The following is a 21,978-nucleotide window of genomic DNA, read 5'->3' as shown; positions in this document are numbered from 1 at the left end:
AGAGAGAGAGAGAGAGAGAGAGAGAGAGAGAGAGAGAGAGAGAGAGAGAGAGAGAGAGAGAGAGAGAGAGAGAGAGAGAGAGAGAGAGAGAGAGGAGAGAGAGAGAGAGAGAGAGAGAGAGAGAGAGAGAGAGCAGTGAGAGAGAGAGAGAGAGAGAAATAGGGAGAGGGAGGGAGAGAGGGGAATGCCACAGCAGCAGACAAGGGGAGGGTAGTAGAGGAGAGGGAGGGATGGGCTTAGCTCTTTGGGCTGTAATGGGGGGAGGAGACCGGTAGCCACGTGGAGCAGAGTTATGTGCTGACACGTCCTTCACAGCCCCTCCCCTCTCTGCTCTGACATACAGAGTCTGTGAATGGGGGATACAGTCTCCCAGAGAAGGAGGTAAGAATGAGCTCCTGCAAGTCATAACAGTTTGACGACTGCACTTACATACAAAACTGAGACCCGGAAGACGGCTCGATGCGAAGAGAAGGTTGGTAAAACATGGTTTCCCTATAGGTAGATATTCCCCCACCACAACCTTGAAGAAACCATTTAAGGACTGAAAGCCCACAGGCAGAAAAAGGATGTTTTGTCACTGACTCATCCCATCACAAGTTCCTCGATTGGTTGCTTTACACACTAATTTCCCCCCCCTCACAGACAACAGTTAATCACTCCACTGTGTGTTTCCCCTGTGTTCATGGCGAGTGAATGTGTGCAGGCCCACGTGGCCCAGCCACGCAGCGTGGTCTCTGGGGTCAGAGTCCAGCGCTGAGCCAGCTGTGTGTCCCCAAATGTACTGATAAGCTCCCTACCAAACCCTGCTGGGAGAGAGGACCATCAAGGGCCTTTGGTCCCTCAGCTTGAAGCCTAGACACATGGAGGCTCAGGGGGACTCGGGTCCAACGGACGTCTGGTTTGAACCTAATCAAAAGTCCCTCAAGCCCTGTTCACACCAAAAGCAAAGACAATTTTACATTTGCGTAACTTGCGTAAGTTTGATGCCGCAAAACAGCAAGTCACATGAAGAACGCAGGGCTCAACTCACGTCAACGCCAAGTTTCTGCCTGCCTGCCATGGCCCAGATAACCACCATAGCAAGACCATCACACCATCTATTCTTGTGGATCCCCAAAATCATGGGAGAACCCGACGCCGTCGGTCTGGGTTCCTAACGCCATCCTGAGGCATACATAAGTTGTAGCCGATGACGTACGTTAATGTCGCGCAAAGATATATATTCTACCAGTGTGAACAAGGACTCGCATGGTTCGTGCCTCTATTCACAAAAACAACCCTTCGCTTTTTGTGTGAAAACACCATTAGAACAAAACTCCTATGGAGCCAATGAATCCAACTAAGCAATACCACGAGATCAGGTTACCATGTTGTTATCTTGTCCAAAACACAGTGAAAAGTGACTAGAAACCTCACACAATGCCTGACCTATTATCAAATGATCAATTACCAAACCATCATGTCATTAAGGCTTGACACAATGCATTTACCATAAAAAACACTAAATCAGGTCAGTAAAACAGGTGCAGAATCAGACCCCAGGCATCCAAGCATTAGAGAGTGGACAAACACTTTTGGTGTGAAAAGCACAGAAAGAAAAGCATCAAAGGGCATGGGAGAGCTGTTCCGCTCTGTCAGAGAGCAACCTTTTTCACAGAGGAACCAGGCTGGGAGCCGGTTCAGAACGACATTAGTTCTCGCAGCCATCCCCAAGTTGGACAGGGTTCAGGAAACATCCAGAGCCTCAGATTGAAACTCGACATCATTGCAAAACCGGTCCCGCTGTTGGCTTCGCACTGAAACAACAGCAGTACAGTCACTGATACAGCATATCACTAAAAACACTGCAGTTTCTGGTGGAGACTTTTAAGTGTCCGTATTGGGCTATTTCCCGGTGTAAACACGTGACCTGGTAACCAGGTTGGACTGGATACACCAATGGGTTTCACTCACAGAATAATGGATCTGGTTGAGATACAAGTTGAGCCGATTTAAACGTTCCATCATTATGTACATTCAATTAACATACTCACTAAGCTCTGACCTTAAACATTCCCTAGCTGACCTTTGGAACCTACCCTTACTTCTATATAGAAACTAAATAGGCCATATCAGACTTTAGGAGTAGGTCTGTAGGGATAAAGTTCATATTTTCATTGTTACATTTGGAAGCTTCGCCAACAGAAGAATCATCTTAAAACGTGAGACTACAAATATCCAACATCTATTTTGCCATTTGGTTTCCACTTAAAGTGAAGAAGATTCTCAAAAGTACGATAAAATAGCTGAGTGTGCTAACGTGGGGAACAAGTGATCAGAGCCAAATCATCTGCACCAACTGCACACAGTAGAGCTTCAGTCCTCTAGACAAAGTGCTGTTAGGATGAGGGTCATCTCGGATCCAGCAGTCCTGCTATGTAATAGTTAGATTGGTCTAGCTTAGCAGACGTATAACATGTATACATACGTCATAAGTCTAAAGCAAAGGGAAAAGTCGAAAAAGCATTTAAGAAGTGAGACGAGGATGAGGGTGACTTTACCTGTTTGCGTTCTCGCTTGGTGGCGATGTGCTGGGAAGGTGGAGGTGGAGTCGGCTGCTGCTGCTGCTGCTGCAGCTGCTGCTGCTGCTGCTGCTGCTGTTGCTGCTGTTGCTGCTGCTGCTGATGTGCTTGTTGCTGTTGTTGTTGATGTTGTTGCTGTTGTTGCTGTTGTTGTTGCTGTTGTTGCTGCTGTTGTTGTTGATGTTGTTGCTGTTGTTGCTGCTGTTGATGCTGCTGTTGTTGTTGTTGCTGCTGTTGCTGCTGTTGCTGCTGCTGCTGCTGCTGTGGGGCGGGGCTCATGATGACCGGCGCCGCCTGCACAGGGGACGCAAACTGGGCCGGGTAGTAGGCCCCCGCTGTGGACCAAACAGACGGTGTCAACCAGACCATTGGCCTCACTTTGACAGGAGCATGCTGGCTTGACATTGGAAGTAGATTTAGTTAGGCACTAGCACACAGACACGCACCCACACCGGGTTTACACACTATGGACATCCATCAGTGATGTTTGACACGTGTGTAACAGCGAGCCATGGGTGCTCTAGAGTGAACATGTCACTCTAGAGTGACAGCGCTCTATGTTAGGGTGAACAGCGAGGGCCATGCTCTACACAGTGTGGCTTCGTGTGAAGATTGTCCCAAAGAGAGTCATAACGAATGTTCCTCACTTGCAGGAGAGTTAGGAAACCCTCCCTGATAGGTGTACATTTGTCTGTTGACAACAGAGACATTCTTATGGAGATGTTGATCAGTTCAAGGACTTTTGGTACGGTCGACCAGTTAACCCCCCACCCCCAATACTGCTCTGTGTGAAACACAGAGCCTTATGACCATGACCATCCAACTCCAAAAAAAGCCGTCAGTCCAAGAGCCACTAGACCTCTGAAGATACCAAGATACAAAAAAAAGATATACACAAAGTACCCAAGTTCAAAGACCGAATATGTTCCAGCAATCGATATTGTCAACAAGCACCTCCAGCATTAGCCAGCCTCAGTCCACAAAATGCCCCGGCCTGCACAGCCAACCTATCTTACATCCCCCTTGATTTCCCTTTCAAAGTACAAAGAAAGCACTATAAAAAGGTAGTTTATTTTCCCCCCGCCCAGACCCTTTGATAGCTCTCGTCTGTGCCCCTTCTCCAGCTCTCGCTCCCTCCCCAAGTGCGTTTCAGTCACATTAGCCCGTCGGCATTGTTGACTGGGAGCCACACACACCTAAATATAGTCAAAACCCACAGCCACTGGGAGACAGCAGGGGAATGGACCGAGAGAAACGGGGAGATTGAGAGAAAGGAGGAAAGCAGACTGGAAACAGCAATGAAAATACCTTCCATGGATAACGCTCTGGGTGTATGAATAGATTCGATATTTACAAGAGAAAGGCCATGGTGAGAAAGGAGTCAAGATAGCAGTCACAGGGAGGGGATGTGGCTAAGATTGTGAGGGTCAGAAATTGCAGGCGAACCACGTACCCTGGGAGTCCTCCTGCTCGCGGGACGTGCGGTTCCCCATGCAGAACGTTGTATGTGGGGAGTGTGTGGAGAAGGCAAACCAGGCCAGACGAACAGAGCGGTATAGGATCCTCTCCAGAGCCCCTCCTTCGCTTATTTTTTTGTTGCTATTTTTCCGCCCTTTTCCTGTTTTCCCCCACAGGTGCCCCTGAGAAAGACTGGCCCTGTCACTGTTCCCCTTGGCCAGCGTGTCTCCACATAGGTCCTCCTCTTCCAAGCACCCCCCCTGCTCTGCCCTTCAGACCGCCCCTGTTCCCTCCCCCTCCCTCCTGTGTAGCAGGGATTCGGTGGGGCCCGGCGAGGCTCTGAGCCGTATGAACGGCTGTGAACCTACCCTGCTGATGGAGTTACAGACAACCTAATTCAAGAGGGGCAGGAGGAAGAGAAGGAGGTGGTGAAGGGGGCGTTAGGTAAATCATCCAACTGCATGAGATGACGGGGCCCCCCTCCTCCCCACCGAGGCCCCTCCAGGCGGCAGAAGACCGGCGACACGCATGTTGGAATCTCAGGGGTCAAAGATGACCCGATGTGCAGTTTTGCACAGGGAGGGCTCAGTGTTTGTGAGTGGGATTGATTCCCTGTGCTCTGAGCAATCTGCTGTTCAAACGGGGAATGTTTCCACGCTAGGCTGAGGTTTACATGCTATGGGCGGCCTGGTGATCTTATACAGAGGATAGAGAACAGCAGAATGGACCCCAGAAGAAGCTGTCAGCATGGTGTGGAGGCCTGCATTAGAACCATGTCTAAACCCAGGGCTTTTCCATTGAACTCACCCATTTTCCTTTTTACTTTCCTACGGTTTGTGAAATGACTGAAACCGCGATATATATTATGATGTTACGACCCACGGCAACTTTGTGCTATCTTTTTAGTACCGTTGTTGGGTATGAGTTTTATAATTGTTGCCAAGTTGTATATGAAATTAGCATCACATCGTGGCGTTATACTAAGTGACAGCGTTTACGACTGGCTTTGGAAAATGCCTGGGGAAGCGATAACTGTGGAAGAGCTGCAGAGACAGCACGTCATGCTACCTGCGTCTGTCTCGTACGGTGTGGAATGAGGGCTTGTGAAGGGACTTCACGAGCACTACTATTGTGAAGTCACTTCACAATAGCTATTGCGAAGTCACTTCACAATAGCTATTGCTATTGTGAAGTGATTTCACTACTATTACTTCCCAATAGCATTAGTATGCTATTGCGTAAGCACGAAGGCACACTTGCTGCGCGCCTGCGTGCAATAGCATACTGACTGAGAAGGCAGTATCGCTGTCAAATCTTTCCCTGTGAAGAGTAACGTATAGCGCCGAATTGAAAAACGAACTACGTTTAGTTACCATATTTTCAGTAGTTGCACGTAACTTTACTAATTACATGAAAAAGTAGTTACGTTTCTGTTTTAACGCGTTACTTACATTGTTTCCCGTTACACAGAACACTGTCTACCAGACTCACGGTAACGTCAAAATCCATACCGAAGTGCAAATTCACACCGGTGTACTTTCTATACAGTTTATACCGTACACCCCTATTATGAAGCCGACCATCTGATGAGAAAAGTTGATCCGACACCGATACCAGTATTGGAAATGCCCCCTATACTGCCTAAAGATATCGGGTATCAGCGGGCATGCCCACAACTCTTACAAGACTCTTATCCTTTATCGTCTATGCGCCGATCCGATACCATCACCTGACGCGAGCTCATTCACTATACAGGCAGAGAACATCAACACATGCTGCGTTCGTCTTAGTGGTAAGTCGGGAGTGGGAAACGCTGACCTGCGTGCGTTCGAACAACCAAGTCGGAAAACGCTAAATTGCAAGAGCACAAATAAATTATTATAATGATAAATGCAAATTACCTAATTTGTCTGAAAAAAAATCTTCTTTTTCAGACAAACTAGATGATAAATGGAAGATCTCTACTGATGAGCCGACTTCTCTTGTCGGTTGAGACGGGGAGAGAAGTGTGACGAAGTGACCTCGGCACCTAGCAGACCATGGGGCTCTGAAACCTGTCTGGTGCCTAGTGGTGCAACAGTTCACGGGTAACCCGTGATCCGTACGGATCAACCCTCACGGTTCGGGACGCAAGTGATCCGTGGATCGGCTGATAAAAAAAAAAGAAGAAAAAAAGTGTGCGTTCACGTGATCAGTGCATGTTTAAAGGACAATTCCGTATTTAGCACATTGAGCCCCCTTTCTGGTTGTCTAGGAGGAAACACTGATATGTTGACTATTGGTCCCGTCTCAGGTTTCGATTCGCCCCTGCCTGCTTCAGAATGGTTGGCTTTGGGCATTCACAAACCGGCACTTAAAACAACCCGAAACGTTCGTTTTCAGAAATGTGCAACTCACCGAGTGGTTAGTGGTGTTCGTTGATGTTCCTAATTAAGTATCTTCGCGAAATAGTTTGTCATGTTTTATTTGGCGCTTCGTAAATCCCATTCAAACGGAAACCGGACCCGGAACCGGAAATGGGCCGTTTGTGTTTGGTTGTAATCTTTTCGCCTGGTTCTCTGTGCTTCCTCTGAACAATTTTTTTTTAATTTTATTTACTATCCATGTTAAAAAGACGAAGGAATAATGCCTCAGATTGCACTTTATTAATTTTAAATGATTTTTAATAAGTTTTATTTTATGTGGACGCAAGCATTTTTTTAAATATTTACTATGCTTAAAGGAAGCAGGATTATAACCTAATTGTACACTTTATTTTGTCTTTACACATTTGAAGATTTTAAAGTCACATTTGTTGGTTGGTTGTTGTTGATCCGAAAATTATCCGACCCGTGACTCAAAAACTGTGACACGATCCGAACCGTGAGTTTTGTGATCAATTACACCCCTACTGGTGCCCATTCATTATATTCTGCTTAGGCTTCACTGGCTATACCGTGTACTTTTAACTTGTTTCATGGTTTATTATATAGAATATATAGACAACTGTCCAATAAATGACAACCACTATCGGTAAATATCTTTTCAATAGCATGAATATACCCACTTGAATAACGGGGCAAATTTTTGGTTTATTATTAATAACTTGCAGCATACAAAAGCACACATATCCTAGCCCGACACCCCTAGCCCAACACAAGCTCCTACCTCCCATCACCCTTATCCCAACACAAGCTCCTATACCCGCACCCCTAGCCCAACGCAAGCTCCTAACCACACACTCCTAGCCACTCACAAGCTCCTAGCCCCACACCCCTAGCCCAACACAAGTTCCTAGCCCCACACCCCTAGCCCAACACAAGCTCCTAGCCCAACACAAGCTCCTAGCCCCACACCCCTAGCCCAACACAAGTTCCTAGCCCAACACAAGCTCCTAGCCCAACACAAGCTCCTAGCCCCACACCCCTAGACCCACAACCCTAACTCCACACAAAAAGCAGACTATTAACGCACCACTAAGCAACATTTGCGCCCTCTATTCATCAAGGATGTACTGGCCACCCCCAACGGTGCATCCCAGCTATGACGAGTTGGAAATGATGAAATTTATTCAACATTGTCCACATGCTTGAACTAGCAAGAAAGGAGTTTTTTTACATTCCCTTTAGCCTAGCACATTTGATATGATTGAGGCATCATAATTGTCTGTTTATTAGACAGAGGTAGGAAGCTAAATAAGCTTTCCGTGATCAGATGACATCAGTGTTTCCCACAGCACTGTATGGTTAAGGCGTCCGCCTTAACAACAATAGGGCCCCGCCTTGACTACCAATGTATAAAAAAATAAAAGTTCATTATTATGTATTAACAAAGTACAATACTCTCGTAGGGAAAGACAACATACTTCCATAAGGTACTAAAAATAAACATAAATAATGCATCGGCAATATGCTCACAACGATAGTAGGTTTTGAATGGAATTTAATCGGCGGCATCAGGTGGTTGTATTATTGCGAAGTGAAACCCTCACCGAAGACCGCAGGGCCATGCTCCTAAACCGCCATGAGGGTCAGTCTAACTAGGACCACAACGATAAGCAGGGAAACCAAACCCATATGTCAGATCATTAGACCATCGTGGTCCAATAGTTCTGCTACAATAATGGCATTTTATTAATATACCTTTGGTGGAAAGAAACCAGCCACACACAAATAGGATCAACCCGTCTCGGGATGAGATGTATTCCAGCAACCGAGAGAGCGGGTCCCGCGGCCGGACGGGGGTCTCTGCGGTACATTGGCTGTCCTAAGGCAATCTGTGAGCGATAAGCCTACACCTAAAGAAAACCAGCGCATAGCACACATGCCTGCTGCTAGGGGTCAGCCAGTTTGTTTATTGTCCCGGGCACAACTTCTACCGACATGCAGCCGCCACTAGAGGGGTGGGTGCCCAGGCTGGAGAGCTGACAGGTGTTGCTGCACGGATACCCGCTGTGACTAGTGGACATGATGTCAGTATGAAGACTCTCCTCCCTTTCTATCAAATGTTTTAGGATTCATCCTTTTTTAATATCCAACGTTCAGCCGATCACCGCTAACCAACAGAGTTGTACTGTGTTTCCAGATCCACGTGTGGGTGCGTGAGGCCATTGTGTTTACATACTGCTGTGTGTAGAAGGGCTGAACGATTAATCAAATTCAAATCGAAATTGCGATGAAATAGAACGCGATATGCAAATCGCAAAGGCTGAGTTATAAATAAAAATAAAGGTCACCGTTACTGACTGGTACGGAACCCGTAAAGGGGCATGAAAAAAAAGAAAAAAAAGTAAACGTTTCTCGTGAGCACGAGAAAGTAACGTACGCATATCACTGGCAGTGTGTGTGTGTGTGTGTGTGTGTGTGTGTGTGTGTGTGTGTGTGTGTGTGTGTGTGTGTGTGTACTTTAAATGTGAATAAGTGCACATGTAAATCTCGATTTTATTTTAATAAAGTATTGATTGTTCTGTGAAATGTCCCTACCAAAGCTGAGACCAAACTTACGCCCATGGAATAAAGTACCCAGCCTGTCAAGAATCGGTGGCCGCTTTATTCCGACCTATAAGTAGGGTTGGGTATCGTTTGGGTTTTATCCGATTCCGGTTAACGGTTCCGCAGCTAAAACGGTTCTCGAACCGGTACGAAAACGAAACCGCACACACTTGCATACATGCACGACTTGTTATGGGTTTCACATTAAGCAGAAAGTCAGCGGACACTGAGTTGAATGGCAACGGTGTTCGCTAGCCTACTGGATATGCAAGATTTACGGTTGGCATTAAATTACTTATATTAATTATTTATAATAATTAATATAAGTAATTTAATTTATAATAACAATTATTATTACTGATAAATATCTTTTAAAAAAATAATTACAAATAATATTGATTACTCGCTGAAAGCAGGCAAGCACGCATCATGGCGCAACATTACTGCCAACGTCATATTAAGTACCGTATTTTCCGGACTATACGTCGCTCCCGAGTATTAGTCGCATCAGTCAAAAAATGCTCCATGACGAGGAAAAAAACATATATACGTCGCATCGGTGTATAAGTCGCATTTATTTTTAAACATTTAAACAAGAACGTTTAGTCAGGAGAGACTGAATAAAATTGCAATAGCAATATAGGTGTGTCGGTCCCACTCGTAGTTCTGAGAGTATACCGAATTCAGTGACACCGGGATTCCACCGGACGGGTATGCGCCGCGGTCCTAAACCTGAGCGCACGATCGGGAGGTGGAAGTTGCGCTCACAAGTCCAGCGGAGGGCTCCAGTTTTCGCCGGCCAAGTCATGCGCTGTGATATGTGTGACAGCTATGTTGCACAACATTGCAGCTAAGGCTGGGGTAGCTTTGGTTGAACCGGAGGACATTGAGGACGATGACGACGAGAATATAATTTGTTCGGTGGTGCAGTAGGCTTGCAGCGTTCAGTTGTAGGCCTAATGAATGACGGTGCCATCTTGCGGCCGAAGATTATGTACGCACAATTTTGGCATATAAGTCGCTTCGAAATATAAGTCGCAGGGCAAGCCAAACTACAAAAAAACCGCGACTTATAGTCCGGAAAATACGGTAATATAACTCAGGTGCGCAAGGCATCCACAGGAGACGCCAACATTGTTTTCAACCGCTCGGTACCGCGCTGTATTAATTCCCAAGTTTTGAAAAGAAAAGGTATTTGAAGCGAATAACGACTCTGTTTTTGATTTGTATATTTGGTTTTGAACAGAAAGTTTTGGATGCATGCATCGGCTTTGAGTTTGTTTGTTTGTTACTTTAAAATTACATTTGCTCGCAACACACACACACACACACACACACACACACACACGTTCATTCACTACAACCTGCCGATCTTCAATAAAAACAACATCAAGTAAGCGATGCCGCAGCGCGTTGACAAGTCCGTTCCGAGTCTCGAGGCGCCCATAGGCTTTATGGTTTATATGTTTGAAAGCCGTGACACACTCTTTTACCAGTTGGCCTGAAATACCACGCCTCGCAGTCATGGACCTATAAAGAAAGTCGTAGTCGTACCATGCGTGTTTAGCGCAACATTGAAAAGGGTACCGTCTGAAACAGTGTCGCGCAGCGCTGCGTTCCGAACGTCGTGTAATCAAATACACCGGTATGGCGGTATGTAAAAAAATCATATCCTAACGGAAATACACACCGTTATTCAGTGTGAACCGGTATAGCGCCCAGCACTAACGCAAGTTGACGCCGCAACACCATGGGGGCGGGGCAGGGGGCGTTAAAAAACGCCAGGCACCGTTATGAGGAACCGAAATGTGCGTTCTTATTAGATCTCGTTACAACCGTTTACATCGGAACCGGTTCCCTACTGGAACCGAGTTTCGGTGCTCAACCCTACCTATAAGGCACACTAACCAATCTCGTAGTTGGAGGCAAAAGTGTATACGCGCTCCAATAGTGCGAGATAAAAATATAGCACATTCATTTTAATGATTTTAGCTAGTGTGTGCCCGTGCCCGCGATAAATCACACACAAGCTAAAATCCTTCAAATTAATGTGCTTTATTTTTATCTCAAATTACTGGATCACGTATACTCTCTTGCGCTCCGCCTCCAACTACGAGATGGTTAGTTACATCTTTCCTGCTGTCGGCTCCCAGACCGAGGAGCACAGGTGATATACGTTCCCTCCAGGGCCGATGCTCTCTCGGGGGCAACACCCTTCATATGCGCACGATATTTCCCCGTGCTCACGAGATACTTTCTCGTGCGCACAAGATACTTTCTCGTGCGTGCGACATACTTTCTCGTGCGTGCGACATACTTTCTCGTGCGCGCGACATACTTTCTCGTGCGCGCGACATACTTTCTCGTGCGCGCGACATACTTTCTCGTGCGCGCGACATACTTTCTCGTGCGCGCGACATACTTTCTCGTGCTCACAAGAAACGTTTACTTTTTTTTTTTTTTCATGTTCCTTTACACGTTCCGTAGACTGGAGACCATTAAGATTTATATTTATTTTACAATTCAATAGTTAAATAAAGATGTTATAATATCAATTCATCTCAACACATCTGCCTGGCCTAAAGGAAATAGAAGTCTATATGTTGATGTTTTTTTTTTTTAAATAATACAGATCATAAGGAACTTAATAAATAAAAAAAAATATCATATTAAATCGCAATATTGGTCAAAATAATAGCTATTCGATTATTTTCCCCAAATTGTTCAGCCCTAGCGTGTAGAGCCCTCTTGTGAGTTTCCTTCATATGTAAACACACAGGATGTCCGTGTCTCGACGGCATATCTCTTACCATAAGGACCGTAATCCGCCGTGCTGCTGGGGTAGAAGCCGGGCGTGCCCGCCGGGAGGGAGTACTGCTGGGGCGTGGTCACGTAGGTGGGCCGGTACTGGAGGGAGGGGGACAAACACACGCGTTACAGATGGAAAGTGGTCTGTCGCTGCAGGGGCCTGTGAGTGATTGAGGAGTTCTTGACATCACAAGACACAATTTGAGCAGATATTGTCGTCATCCTGAAAATGTATGTGGCCATTTTGAAAACAATACTGCACCACCATCAACAAGTACTATGTACTATGTGTTGATGGGAACATTATACCCGTGACAAATCTCTACACAGATTTGGATCAACAGAAGAACACAAAGAGGAGCTTCACCCCTAGGGCAGATTATGATTTATTCAGCTGCTGATGTGATTGGCTGAATTGCAATAAGGGCATCCACATGCAAAAAGGAAGGGGTTCTGTAGAGACTCCGGTCTTTAACTCAAATCAGATATGAATGACAGCCTCCTAATGGAGGCCCAATGAGAGACCGTCCTGACCACACCGTGTTCCTCCACCCGCTCCAGCCCCTACACGTTTTACCTGTCCAGGAATGAAGTAGGCGGTGCCCTGCGGGGAGCTGGGGAAGGCTAGTGGCTGCTGGGGGATCATCATCATCTGGGAGCCGGGTCCCGCCTGGTACACGTGGGTGGGGGCCACGGGCCGCGGGGCGCTGCTGGGGGGCAGGCCCCGGGGCCCGGCCCCGAGGGCAGGCCTGACCTGTTGGTGTAGTATGGCTGGACAGGGGCGACATGATCCACACGGAGCAGGAGGGGAGAGAGGAATGACATGGGGGAGGGGTGGGGAAGAGGAGTAGTGAGAAACCACACGGGGAACCACCGGTCACACACGTCCTCCGCCTGGCCCTGTGAAGGTGCAGAGAGGGCCCGTCGGAGCACACTGGCCCCTGAGGTTAAAGCGGCCCAGCACTACGGTCTATTCACTGCATCTCATTGACATGCTGCTGCCTCACTGCCAACCAGCAGAGGGCCACACACACACACACACACACACACACACACACACACACACACACACACACACACACACACACACACACACACACACACACACACACACACACACACACACACACACACACACACACACAAAATAATGAGCGGTATTACCTGTAGCGACCTGAACCCTCCCTTGAGCAGCACAAACACAGGGCAACACACAGACAGGTCACATGGAAGCAAGAGCAGGAGGGGAAAGGAGAAGATAGAATGCACCACAATCAGTGAGGAAGCATCCCAACACAGTGAGTGAGTGAAGGCCTCGATATACTTCAAACTAAACCAGCGCATACGCACAGAGCTAAGGCACAACTCGGGCGTGGATCAGCGCACTAGAGGGGACCCTGACTCTGGTTTAATCAGGGTACCAAAAACCGCTTTTTCAAGGGTCTAAAACTTGATAATATGTCTTTGATGATCCTCAACATAGTGGTCTATGCCTTGTTATCACCGTTACTGAAATAAGTCCCTAATATGGGGAGAACAGGTGCACTCTGCTTCAGAAACAGCTAGCGTTCTTTTCGTGACGTTGAAGTGCTGAGGGACATGGGCGGCGAGACGCGTGTGGACACGAAGAGCTCTGTCCGAGCTGGGGTTGACTTTGGGTCAGAGAGAAGCTACACGGCCGTTGTGGATTTGTCGAGCTGGTTCAGCCGTTAAGAGGGCTGTTTGCGTGTCACAGAGGGTTATGCTCTAGATCAGGGGTTCCCAACCTTTTTTGTTTTCCAAGGATCAGCATTGGAGGACAGGTCGTCAATTTGAATGCCTTAATTCTAAGACGCATAATTTTTAAACAAATGATGTGGCTGTTTTTCAACAGCCACAGCTGTTGAAACGGGATACCCGCTGTGACTGTCCGGGGACCGGGGGTTTGGAATCACTGGTCAGGCAGACCGCTAGGACGTGTGGACGGTGACGCTGAGCAGCGGTTTATTTTGACGACGGCGTCTGAGTTAGGGTAAAGCTTTTCGGACACTTGTAGTAAAACGCTGCTCTCCTTCCTAGAACTCTGTTCTAATTCCAACAGGGGCTTTACTTGCACTTTGAACAAACAACCCCTTAGTCAGTGACAGTGGAGTAACCAATTTCTATTGATTTCAAGTATATCGGGGCCTTGGGTGAATTGACATGCAGCATGCTTAGATTACCTACGGACCCACCCTCCCCCCGCAGTAGACTTTGGTCGCCATGTTTTCAGATGAATAACTTGGCTCAAAATGACAGGGCAAGGGTTTTGGTAGACATTTGGGGGGGGAAATGTGTGTGTTTTGCAGTGTGGTTTCGCCAGACAGGACCGCTGTCTGATTCTGGCAGCAAAACATAATAGTTTGCCAGTATAAGTGTTCTCTAAACAAGAACGTTAAAAAAAGGAACCAAAAGATGCATTGTGGGGGAGGGGAGAACGGAGTTGAAGGCGCCGGGATCGGCTCTCACACCCACTGTTGGGTGTTGACAGAGATCATTTGCCATGATTGCTGTGGGCCGACAACTGCCTCGGCCAATCCACAAGAAACCTGGTTTGCTTGTGCCAGAGAGGAATGAAGAACCGGTAGCAAAAATATTTGGAATACTTTCCAGATCAGGGATCAAACTTCCAATGAGAGATGGAGGAGTACAGGTCAGACCAGAGGTCAGACCACAGGGCACACAGCAGGTCAGACCACAGGTCATACCAGAGGTCAGACCACAGGTCACCCCACAGGTCACACCAGAGGTCAGACCACAGGTCACCCCACAGGTCAGACCCACAGGTGACACCAGAGGTCAGACCAGAGGTCAGACCACAGGTTACACCACAGGTCACACCAGAGGTCAGACCACAGATCACACCTGAGGTCAGACCACAGGTCACACCAGAGGTCAGACCAGTCACACCAGAGGTCAGACCACAGGTCACCCCACAGGTCAGACCACAGGTCACACCAGAGGTCAGACCACAGGTTACATCAGAGGTCAGACCACAGGTAAAACCAAGGACAGACCAGAGGACACATCAAGGTCAGACCCCAGGTCAGACACCATTTCAGACCAGAGCTCAGACACAGGTCAGACCAGAGCTCAGACACAGGTCAGACCACAGTTCAGACCCCAGATCAGACCCGAGGTCCGACCCCAGGTCAGACCAGAGGTCAGTCCACAGGTCAGGCTACAAAGCACACTGTTGCGTCCTGCACTTCTCCCGCTCTAATCTGAGAATCCTATTGCTGAATGCCCAAGAGAGCTGGCACCAGGACTATCACACACAATGTTGGCCTTGTGTCAACAGCCATACTTAGCAAAATGAGGAAACCCCACTTTCCAGAGCATGTGTCTACCGTGTCGTGCACAGTCTAGACCAGTGGTTTTCAAACTGTGGGGCGCGCCCCCCCTGGGGGGCGCCAGAGTTCTTCAGGGGGGGCGCGACGTGAGAAAAAAATAAACCCGAAGAAAAACCTGAAAGTCGATGATTCAAATCATCAATCGTACTTCAACTGTAGAAGTAACCTAACTAAATCAATTTTCAACCGTTTATCTTCGTGCAAGCCATTTAACAAATCTACACACTTGTATCTTCAATAATATCCAAACAGAATTTCGATATCATTTAAAATGTCTGCAGAACCACGTTTTAGTTTCGTTTCCAGCTGTTTTCATTGAAGACGTCTGACCATTCTGATACACCTACTTCTAGACATCGTAACTCATTCATTTTTCAACCGTTTACCATCGTTCAAACCATTGAACAAATCTACACACTTGTATCTTCAATACTATCTAAACGGAATTTTGATAGCATTTATACTTTTTTCAGAATCACAGTTTTAGTTTCAAACCGGCATCGTTTTCAGTTGCTTATAATGATTTAGGTCACCATAGCAACGCCGGTAAACAAACCCCGCCGAATAGTCGAATCTCTGGACTGTAAAAGCAGATCTGATTCGACTGTTTCAGAAATATGTTTAAAATGTTTAAAAAATATGTTTAAAAAATATGTTTCAAATGTTAAAAAAATATGTTTCAAATGTTTTAAAATTATGATCAGAGATGTTTAAAATGTGTAAAATAATTAAGATAGCTTTCAAAACACAGGTCTTTAGAAAAAAAAAATTTGGGGGGGGGGCTCAGCTGAATTTTTTTCTCTGAGGGGGGGCTCACTCTCTCACACTTTGAAAACCCCTGGTCTAGACAAATGATTATCAACAAGTTCAGGGCTACCCACTGGCTGAGAGCTATGATCCACGCCTCGCCGTTCTATATTTGAACCAAGATTGTCACATTTTCTTTGTGTGTAACCAAATGAAGTGGCTTGGCACCAATAGTATTGGGGCACCCAGTGTCTACACAAAACCACCAACCACTCCATGCTGTGAGGTTCCTTTTAGAATATAGCACTGCTGGTGCCATACAACATGCCATTAAAGTTGAATGAGGGCATTACATATTGTTTGGCAAGCAAAAAGTAATGAAGGGGAATAAAACACGTTAAAAGGAAAGGTTTTAGTGTGTAGTTTAAGACACCGTCTATAAAGGGAAAATATAGAAGCAGAGGCATACTTTCAGGTGTCTGCCCATGAGGTATATAAAAAATTAAATGATACTTAATTTGACCTGGCAATGCCAAGCCAATGATGAAACTGATCAATATTTACCATCACTGCCCTCACAGATCTATTAAAAACATCCTAGATATCGACAGGAATGCAAAACTGAATGACCGTGAGCACACCCCTCCCAAAATGTGTGTGGGGCCCCGCCACAGCCACCTACGACATGCAGTGAAGAAGGAAAGAAGAATAGGGGCAGGTTGAGTGTGTGTTAGTACCTGTTGGTGTATAGGCCGGGGCCCGGGGGCGAACTAGAGGAAGAGGAGAGGCAGACAGAGGTTAAGGACCATGGCACAACACACACACACACACTCCAGACATAAGCCTGACCACTAGGTTAACAGTATGACCACAAGCAGGGCATGCTGACAGACTGGTGCCTTTTGGGGCTGAGTGTGGGATCTTTGCCCGCCAGGGTGTGGGTCTGTGGACAGGGAGAACTGGCCTATGAGGACAGCACTTATTGGGACACTGTGTTTATGGGGACAGCACTTATTGGGACACTGGGCTTATGGGGACAGCATTTATTGGGACACTGGGCTTATGGGGACTTATTTTGTATGCCGGCATGCAAGCATTGGATGGGCCGGCAAATTATTTTTTAGGCTTTTCCCCATTCACAAAAAAAAAAAAAATATTTAACTGTCTCACTAGGTTGGCCAATATAGTCAGACATCAAATTTGAAACGCAAGACGATAGGAATTTGTAGGTACAGTGCTTGAAATTAAATAGGCTGATCAAACAATTCTGCACAGCTCCTGCAAGAAAAAGACAAAATATCACAACATGGTTCCTACAGCTTAATGAAAGTTAAATTTAAGACTAAGACTTTTTTAATGCCACTTGAAAGGAAATTTAAGACCGACGACACAATAAACACTAGTGGAAAAATGTATTTGAACATATTTCCACTATCAGTAGGCTTTTTGGACAGAAACAAAAATGACCTCTTGCGCACCTGAACGACGTGCATCTGAGTCACGGCCGCAAAACAAATGTTTTGTTGGTTCCGCTCTCATGATGCGCAACATTACTGCTATTAATTTATATTAGGGCTGTAACGATACACCAACTCACGATTCGGTTTGTATCACGATTTTGACCCACGGTTCGATACATCCCACGATTTTTTTAAATTTAAAAGCATTTTATTTTAACAACACTTATATAACAATTAACTTAATGTCACATTTAATAACAAATAATTTGGAACACTGAACAGATTTGAACAGAAAGAATACTATTAAAGTATAGCTAAATTAATAAATAAATAACCAAAGATTGTAGTTGGAGCAAAAACCCTCAACTAGTTTGGAGGTTTAGTCAAATATCAGGGGTTGACACTAAGGTTTCAAAAGCACTTGCCCATCGGGCAAGTACAGGTCAGGTTCAACTTGCCCGAATGTAATGTTCACTTGCCCAAATTATAATCAGAATCGTGAACGGGCCTCTTTTTGCCAGGCACCCGGCCTGGTTTTGGGGGGGCTCAGAAAAATCATCCTAGCTCAGACTGAAGCTGAATGTTGGCTTCCAGACATGTTGTGTTTAAAAAATAACAAACATCTGTTTGTTTACTTATTTATCGAGCGGTCACATCGTGCCATGAAGTGATTTAAGTCCACCGTTCCAACCTATTAAAGCTATCGCCAAGTTATATGTAGACCTGCATGATTTTATGCAAATGTACATAACTAAATGTCAGAGGTAGTAGCAAAGATATGTATTTTTAACTTTCAAGTTTCTTGTAGCTCTAACTGAATAATCACAATCTCGTTTCTAGTAGGGTTGTCAGTCACAATACTGGATTTTCTAACTTCAACACTATTCCTGGAAAAAGATCGATATTCTATACCATTTTTGATATCAGGGGGAAATTTTTTTCCAGGAAAGAACATACCCAAAGTAAATAGATTATATCTCCACAAATGCAAGGGCGATAATGTCATCTTTGGGCCAAAAGAAAGATTGTTGTGCAAGTGAAATATTCAATGGGGATAATACTTGGTTAAAGTGAATAAAGCCATGGAACACAGCATAAGTGGAAGATAACATTTCCACCTGAAATAATTATCAGTATCAGTTGGTCGTTATCAGTTGGGAGCGCTGTCTTACTATGAGACACAAATAAAGGTATATCTTACAATTTTGACACTTGACACCTCTATTTAAAGTTCAGGGCAATCGAATGCACCAAGCCAAACACTCGCAAATAAATATATGGCCACTAGATTGCGCTGAAGAATATGTTTTCTGATTGAAGGCAATTTACCTATTTCCTAAGAAACCTTCTCTTATTCATTGATTGAAAACACCATGTTAAGTTGCCCAGATACTGGATAATCTGTTTATGGTGGTTTTATTCGATCAGAATCAACTTTGTGGACAAAAATCACAAAGGTAATACTTCATATTTGGTTGTTAAAAGAAAAGGGGACGTTTCTTCTTAAGTTGTTATTTGCGAGTTTTAGTCACAGAATAATATGGTTTGGACTGTTGGAATAAGTGGAGGCTCAGCTTTCATGTAATATATACAGTAGTTTGTGACTTGTGAGGGTCCAATTTCGTGAAAAAGATCGCTATTGCTGTGTGCATGTGCACAGTTATGAAACCCAAAACCGTGTTCTTGACTTTCCTTGATAATTTGCCTCAATCCAAAGTACTTCCAAACTGCACACCTCCATCACTACTCCATTTAACTTCTACCTAAACCGTTCGCGGAGGTGCTGCACTTGAGATGCTAGCTGTGTTGGCTAACCTTTAGCGAATCACTGCCAGAGACCGCACTGCGAGTGAGTGACAGAAGGCGGGGCTATATTCGCACTGAAGCGATGCGTGTCTGTTAACTCGCTTTCCCGAGAGAAGAGAAGACAGCGCGCTGATCAATTGCAAATACTTCTATTTTGTGTGGTTTTAAGGAACAAAAGGTTGTTCTGCAGTTTCTAAAAACATTTGAATAAATAGCTTTTATATTAACGTCCACCCAAAATCCACTTGCTCGTTCGGGCGCTTCTTATTAGGCTATGCAGCTTAAATAATGACATAATCAGGCCGTATAGAATGCAAAATGTTTAATAGCCTAACTTTCAATAGATGGGAAAAAACATGAACATCTAACATGAACGTCGCAATAACGAGGCATAGTGTTACGAGTAGCGTATGTGTGTGCGCGAGAATGGTAGTGTGCATATGTGTGTGTGTGAGTGACGTCAGCGAGTGAGCGGACGAGCGAGGAGAGCGAGCGGTAGCGTGTGTGTCTAGTGAAGAAGCAAACGAGTCCGGTAAAATAAAGTACCCATCCTGTCAATAATCGGTGGCCGCTTCATTCCGACCTATAAGCAGACCAACTGCCGGTCAAATCACACAAAACAATAGAGACAGGGATCACCCAGGCAATTCTGCCTTCTCACACGCGAGACAGGTTTGTGGCTTTGAGTGTCGCGAATTCGGTTTCGTTACGCGTATCGTTACAGCCCTAATTTATATATATAAAAAATGTTAACTATTCTTTTTTAGATTTGAGACTAACTACAATCATAAAATCCTACTTACCATGTGTAAACATTTTTAAGACTTGAAAGATGGATTTAAGACTTTTTAATGCTATTTAAGGCCTTATTTTTCGATTTATGAATTTAAGACTTTTTAAGGATCCGCGGAAACCCTGCACAATATCCCTTCATTCTGCACACCCCCAAATAAGAGGATGAAAATTCTTCTGAGTGATGAGTGAAAAGCCTCTTGAATGATTAGAACACGGGGCGTGTGACCAGGGCATACCTGTCGGGGCTGAGGTGTGGGGTTCATTTGTGGAGGCGGTGGGCTGGCAAAGACCATGGAGGGAGGTTGCCCAGGGGGAAAGTTGGCCTGGAGATTCAACAAGAGAAAGAGAGCAAAATAGAGAGGGACAAACACAGAGATATGAAGTGAGGGAATGACCGGTAAGAGCAAAGTTAGTGCGGAAAATGGTATTGTCGGTAGGATTATTGAGCCTTCATTTGAGCGTACTAGGATATAAAAGCCTTGTCAGTGATAATTGATTAAAGTAAGCATTTCGGTCACTTAGTGATACGGGTTAGTTAGTGAGTTCTGTTTCTATTTGGCTTCCCCTGTAGATCTTGGACCACACACGGCATCTCATCCCTATTCGCTCAGGAAATCTGTCATGCCCATCAATAAGAGATGAAGTACAGCCCTCCCCCATGTGGGAGGAACGTAGAGACTTTTTTTTTGGTAGGTTCTAAATCCTGTTCTTGCACTCTTTCCAACTGTCAAAGCTGAGCTGAAGCGGCTGCGAAGGTGTTTGCAGGTTACCTGTGGGAGGCCGGGGGAGGGGGCGGGGTGCGGGGGTCCTGCTATAGGCTGTGGTGCTTTATTCATTTCATGGAGTTCTGCATGAGGAGGGGGAACACAGACCTGTGTAGGAATCTGAAGAGAAAGAAGAAACTTGTCTGTTAAATCCAAATTATTTAGTATGTGACCATTTCATTAGTTTCATGCCTGCAACATACCATAAACTAAAGGCATTTTCACACTGCCAAGCCGGTACGGTCGCGGCTTGGCACACCCTGCAATTTCATTGTCTTGCCTGTGTAAAACCGAGGGGATAAAATCCCCCTTTGTCACGGAGCCAGCTGAATATTTTTATTTTTTCATGATTCAAGACACTCGCATGCAAAAATGAGTATACATCTGTGTAGGCTACAAATGCGATTAACTATTTACAAGTGCAAAAATGTCAACATATTCTTTATTTTGCTGACCACTTATGTTGTTTTTAGTCCCGACAAATGCCTCCTTAGGAAAGTTCCTATGCTGCTTTCTCGTAGATCGCACCATCTTTCCCTGTCTTCATAAAATGCGACTGCATCACCTTCTCTCCCATGATGGTCAGCAGCTCGTGGATTTTACCGTCTCTCCACTCACAGAGCTATTCATGTTGATATTCTAAGTTGTCTCTGTTGTAGTCGAAACACAGAACCAAAACCTCTACCCAAGTCCCGCCCCTGGAACAGCGAAGCCATCTAATCACATTCACATTAAAATTATACCGCCAATGTGTGTAGCGTCCGAGAGAATAAATTGGCGTGCAAAATCAGGCCGGTATATTACCTCGGTCAGTGTAAACGTGCGGACCATGCCGGGTAAAAGACGGCATATTTGAAAGGGTAAACACATTTTTTTAAAAGACAGACGGAATGGACCCAGTTTCCTCTACTAAGTGGTTCACTTATTGTAGACAAAATGTACTCTAGTTTGACTGAAAAATAAGTTATTTTTCTGTCAAACTAGATCATTAACATTTAGAATTATAATACATTTGTATTCTTGCAGTTCAGCGTGAGCATCCATTTTTTACGACATGGTAGCTCAAACACACAGAGTTGGTCGGAGTTGACACTTTTCCAACCCCAGACTTCCAACCAGTGCTGCCACAGTAACCTTGAAAAATTAATCTGATTACTCCTTTAAAAAGTAATTTAGATTACAAGGTAAGTAAAACCCCCTGCTGCGTTAAAATAAAAATTACAACCAGTTATGCCAAT

At 45.3% G+C, this 21,978-nt stretch overlaps 1 protein-coding gene across 1 annotated transcript; it reads right to left on the bottom strand.

The window, feature by feature from the left end:
* Positions 1-1,425: 1,425 nt before the first annotated feature.
* Positions 1,426-21,456, bottom strand: LOC130405704 (probable basic-leucine zipper transcription factor Q). Its single transcript, XM_056610873.1, has 9 exons — positions 21,426-21,456; positions 20,747-20,823; positions 20,213-20,299; positions 16,785-16,858; positions 16,653-16,685; positions 14,643-14,680; positions 12,375-12,568; positions 11,800-11,896; positions 1,426-2,896 (listed from the first exon to the last, which is right to left on the bottom strand). Exons 1-9 carry the CDS (start codon positions 21,454-21,456, stop codon positions 2,469-2,471), a joined length of 1,059 nt encoding a protein of 352 aa, XP_056466848.1. The 3' UTR covers positions 1,426-2,468.
* Positions 21,457-21,978: the final 522 nt, after the last annotated feature.

The sequence above is a fragment of the Gadus chalcogrammus genome, chromosome 16 (genome assembly GCF_026213295.1).
Source record: "Gadus chalcogrammus isolate NIFS_2021 chromosome 16, NIFS_Gcha_1.0, whole genome shotgun sequence".
NCBI lineage: Eukaryota > Metazoa > Chordata > Actinopteri > Gadiformes > Gadidae > Gadus > Gadus chalcogrammus.
Note: the sequence above shows the minus strand (reverse complement) of the source record. Positions and strands in the feature narration are given on the sequence as shown.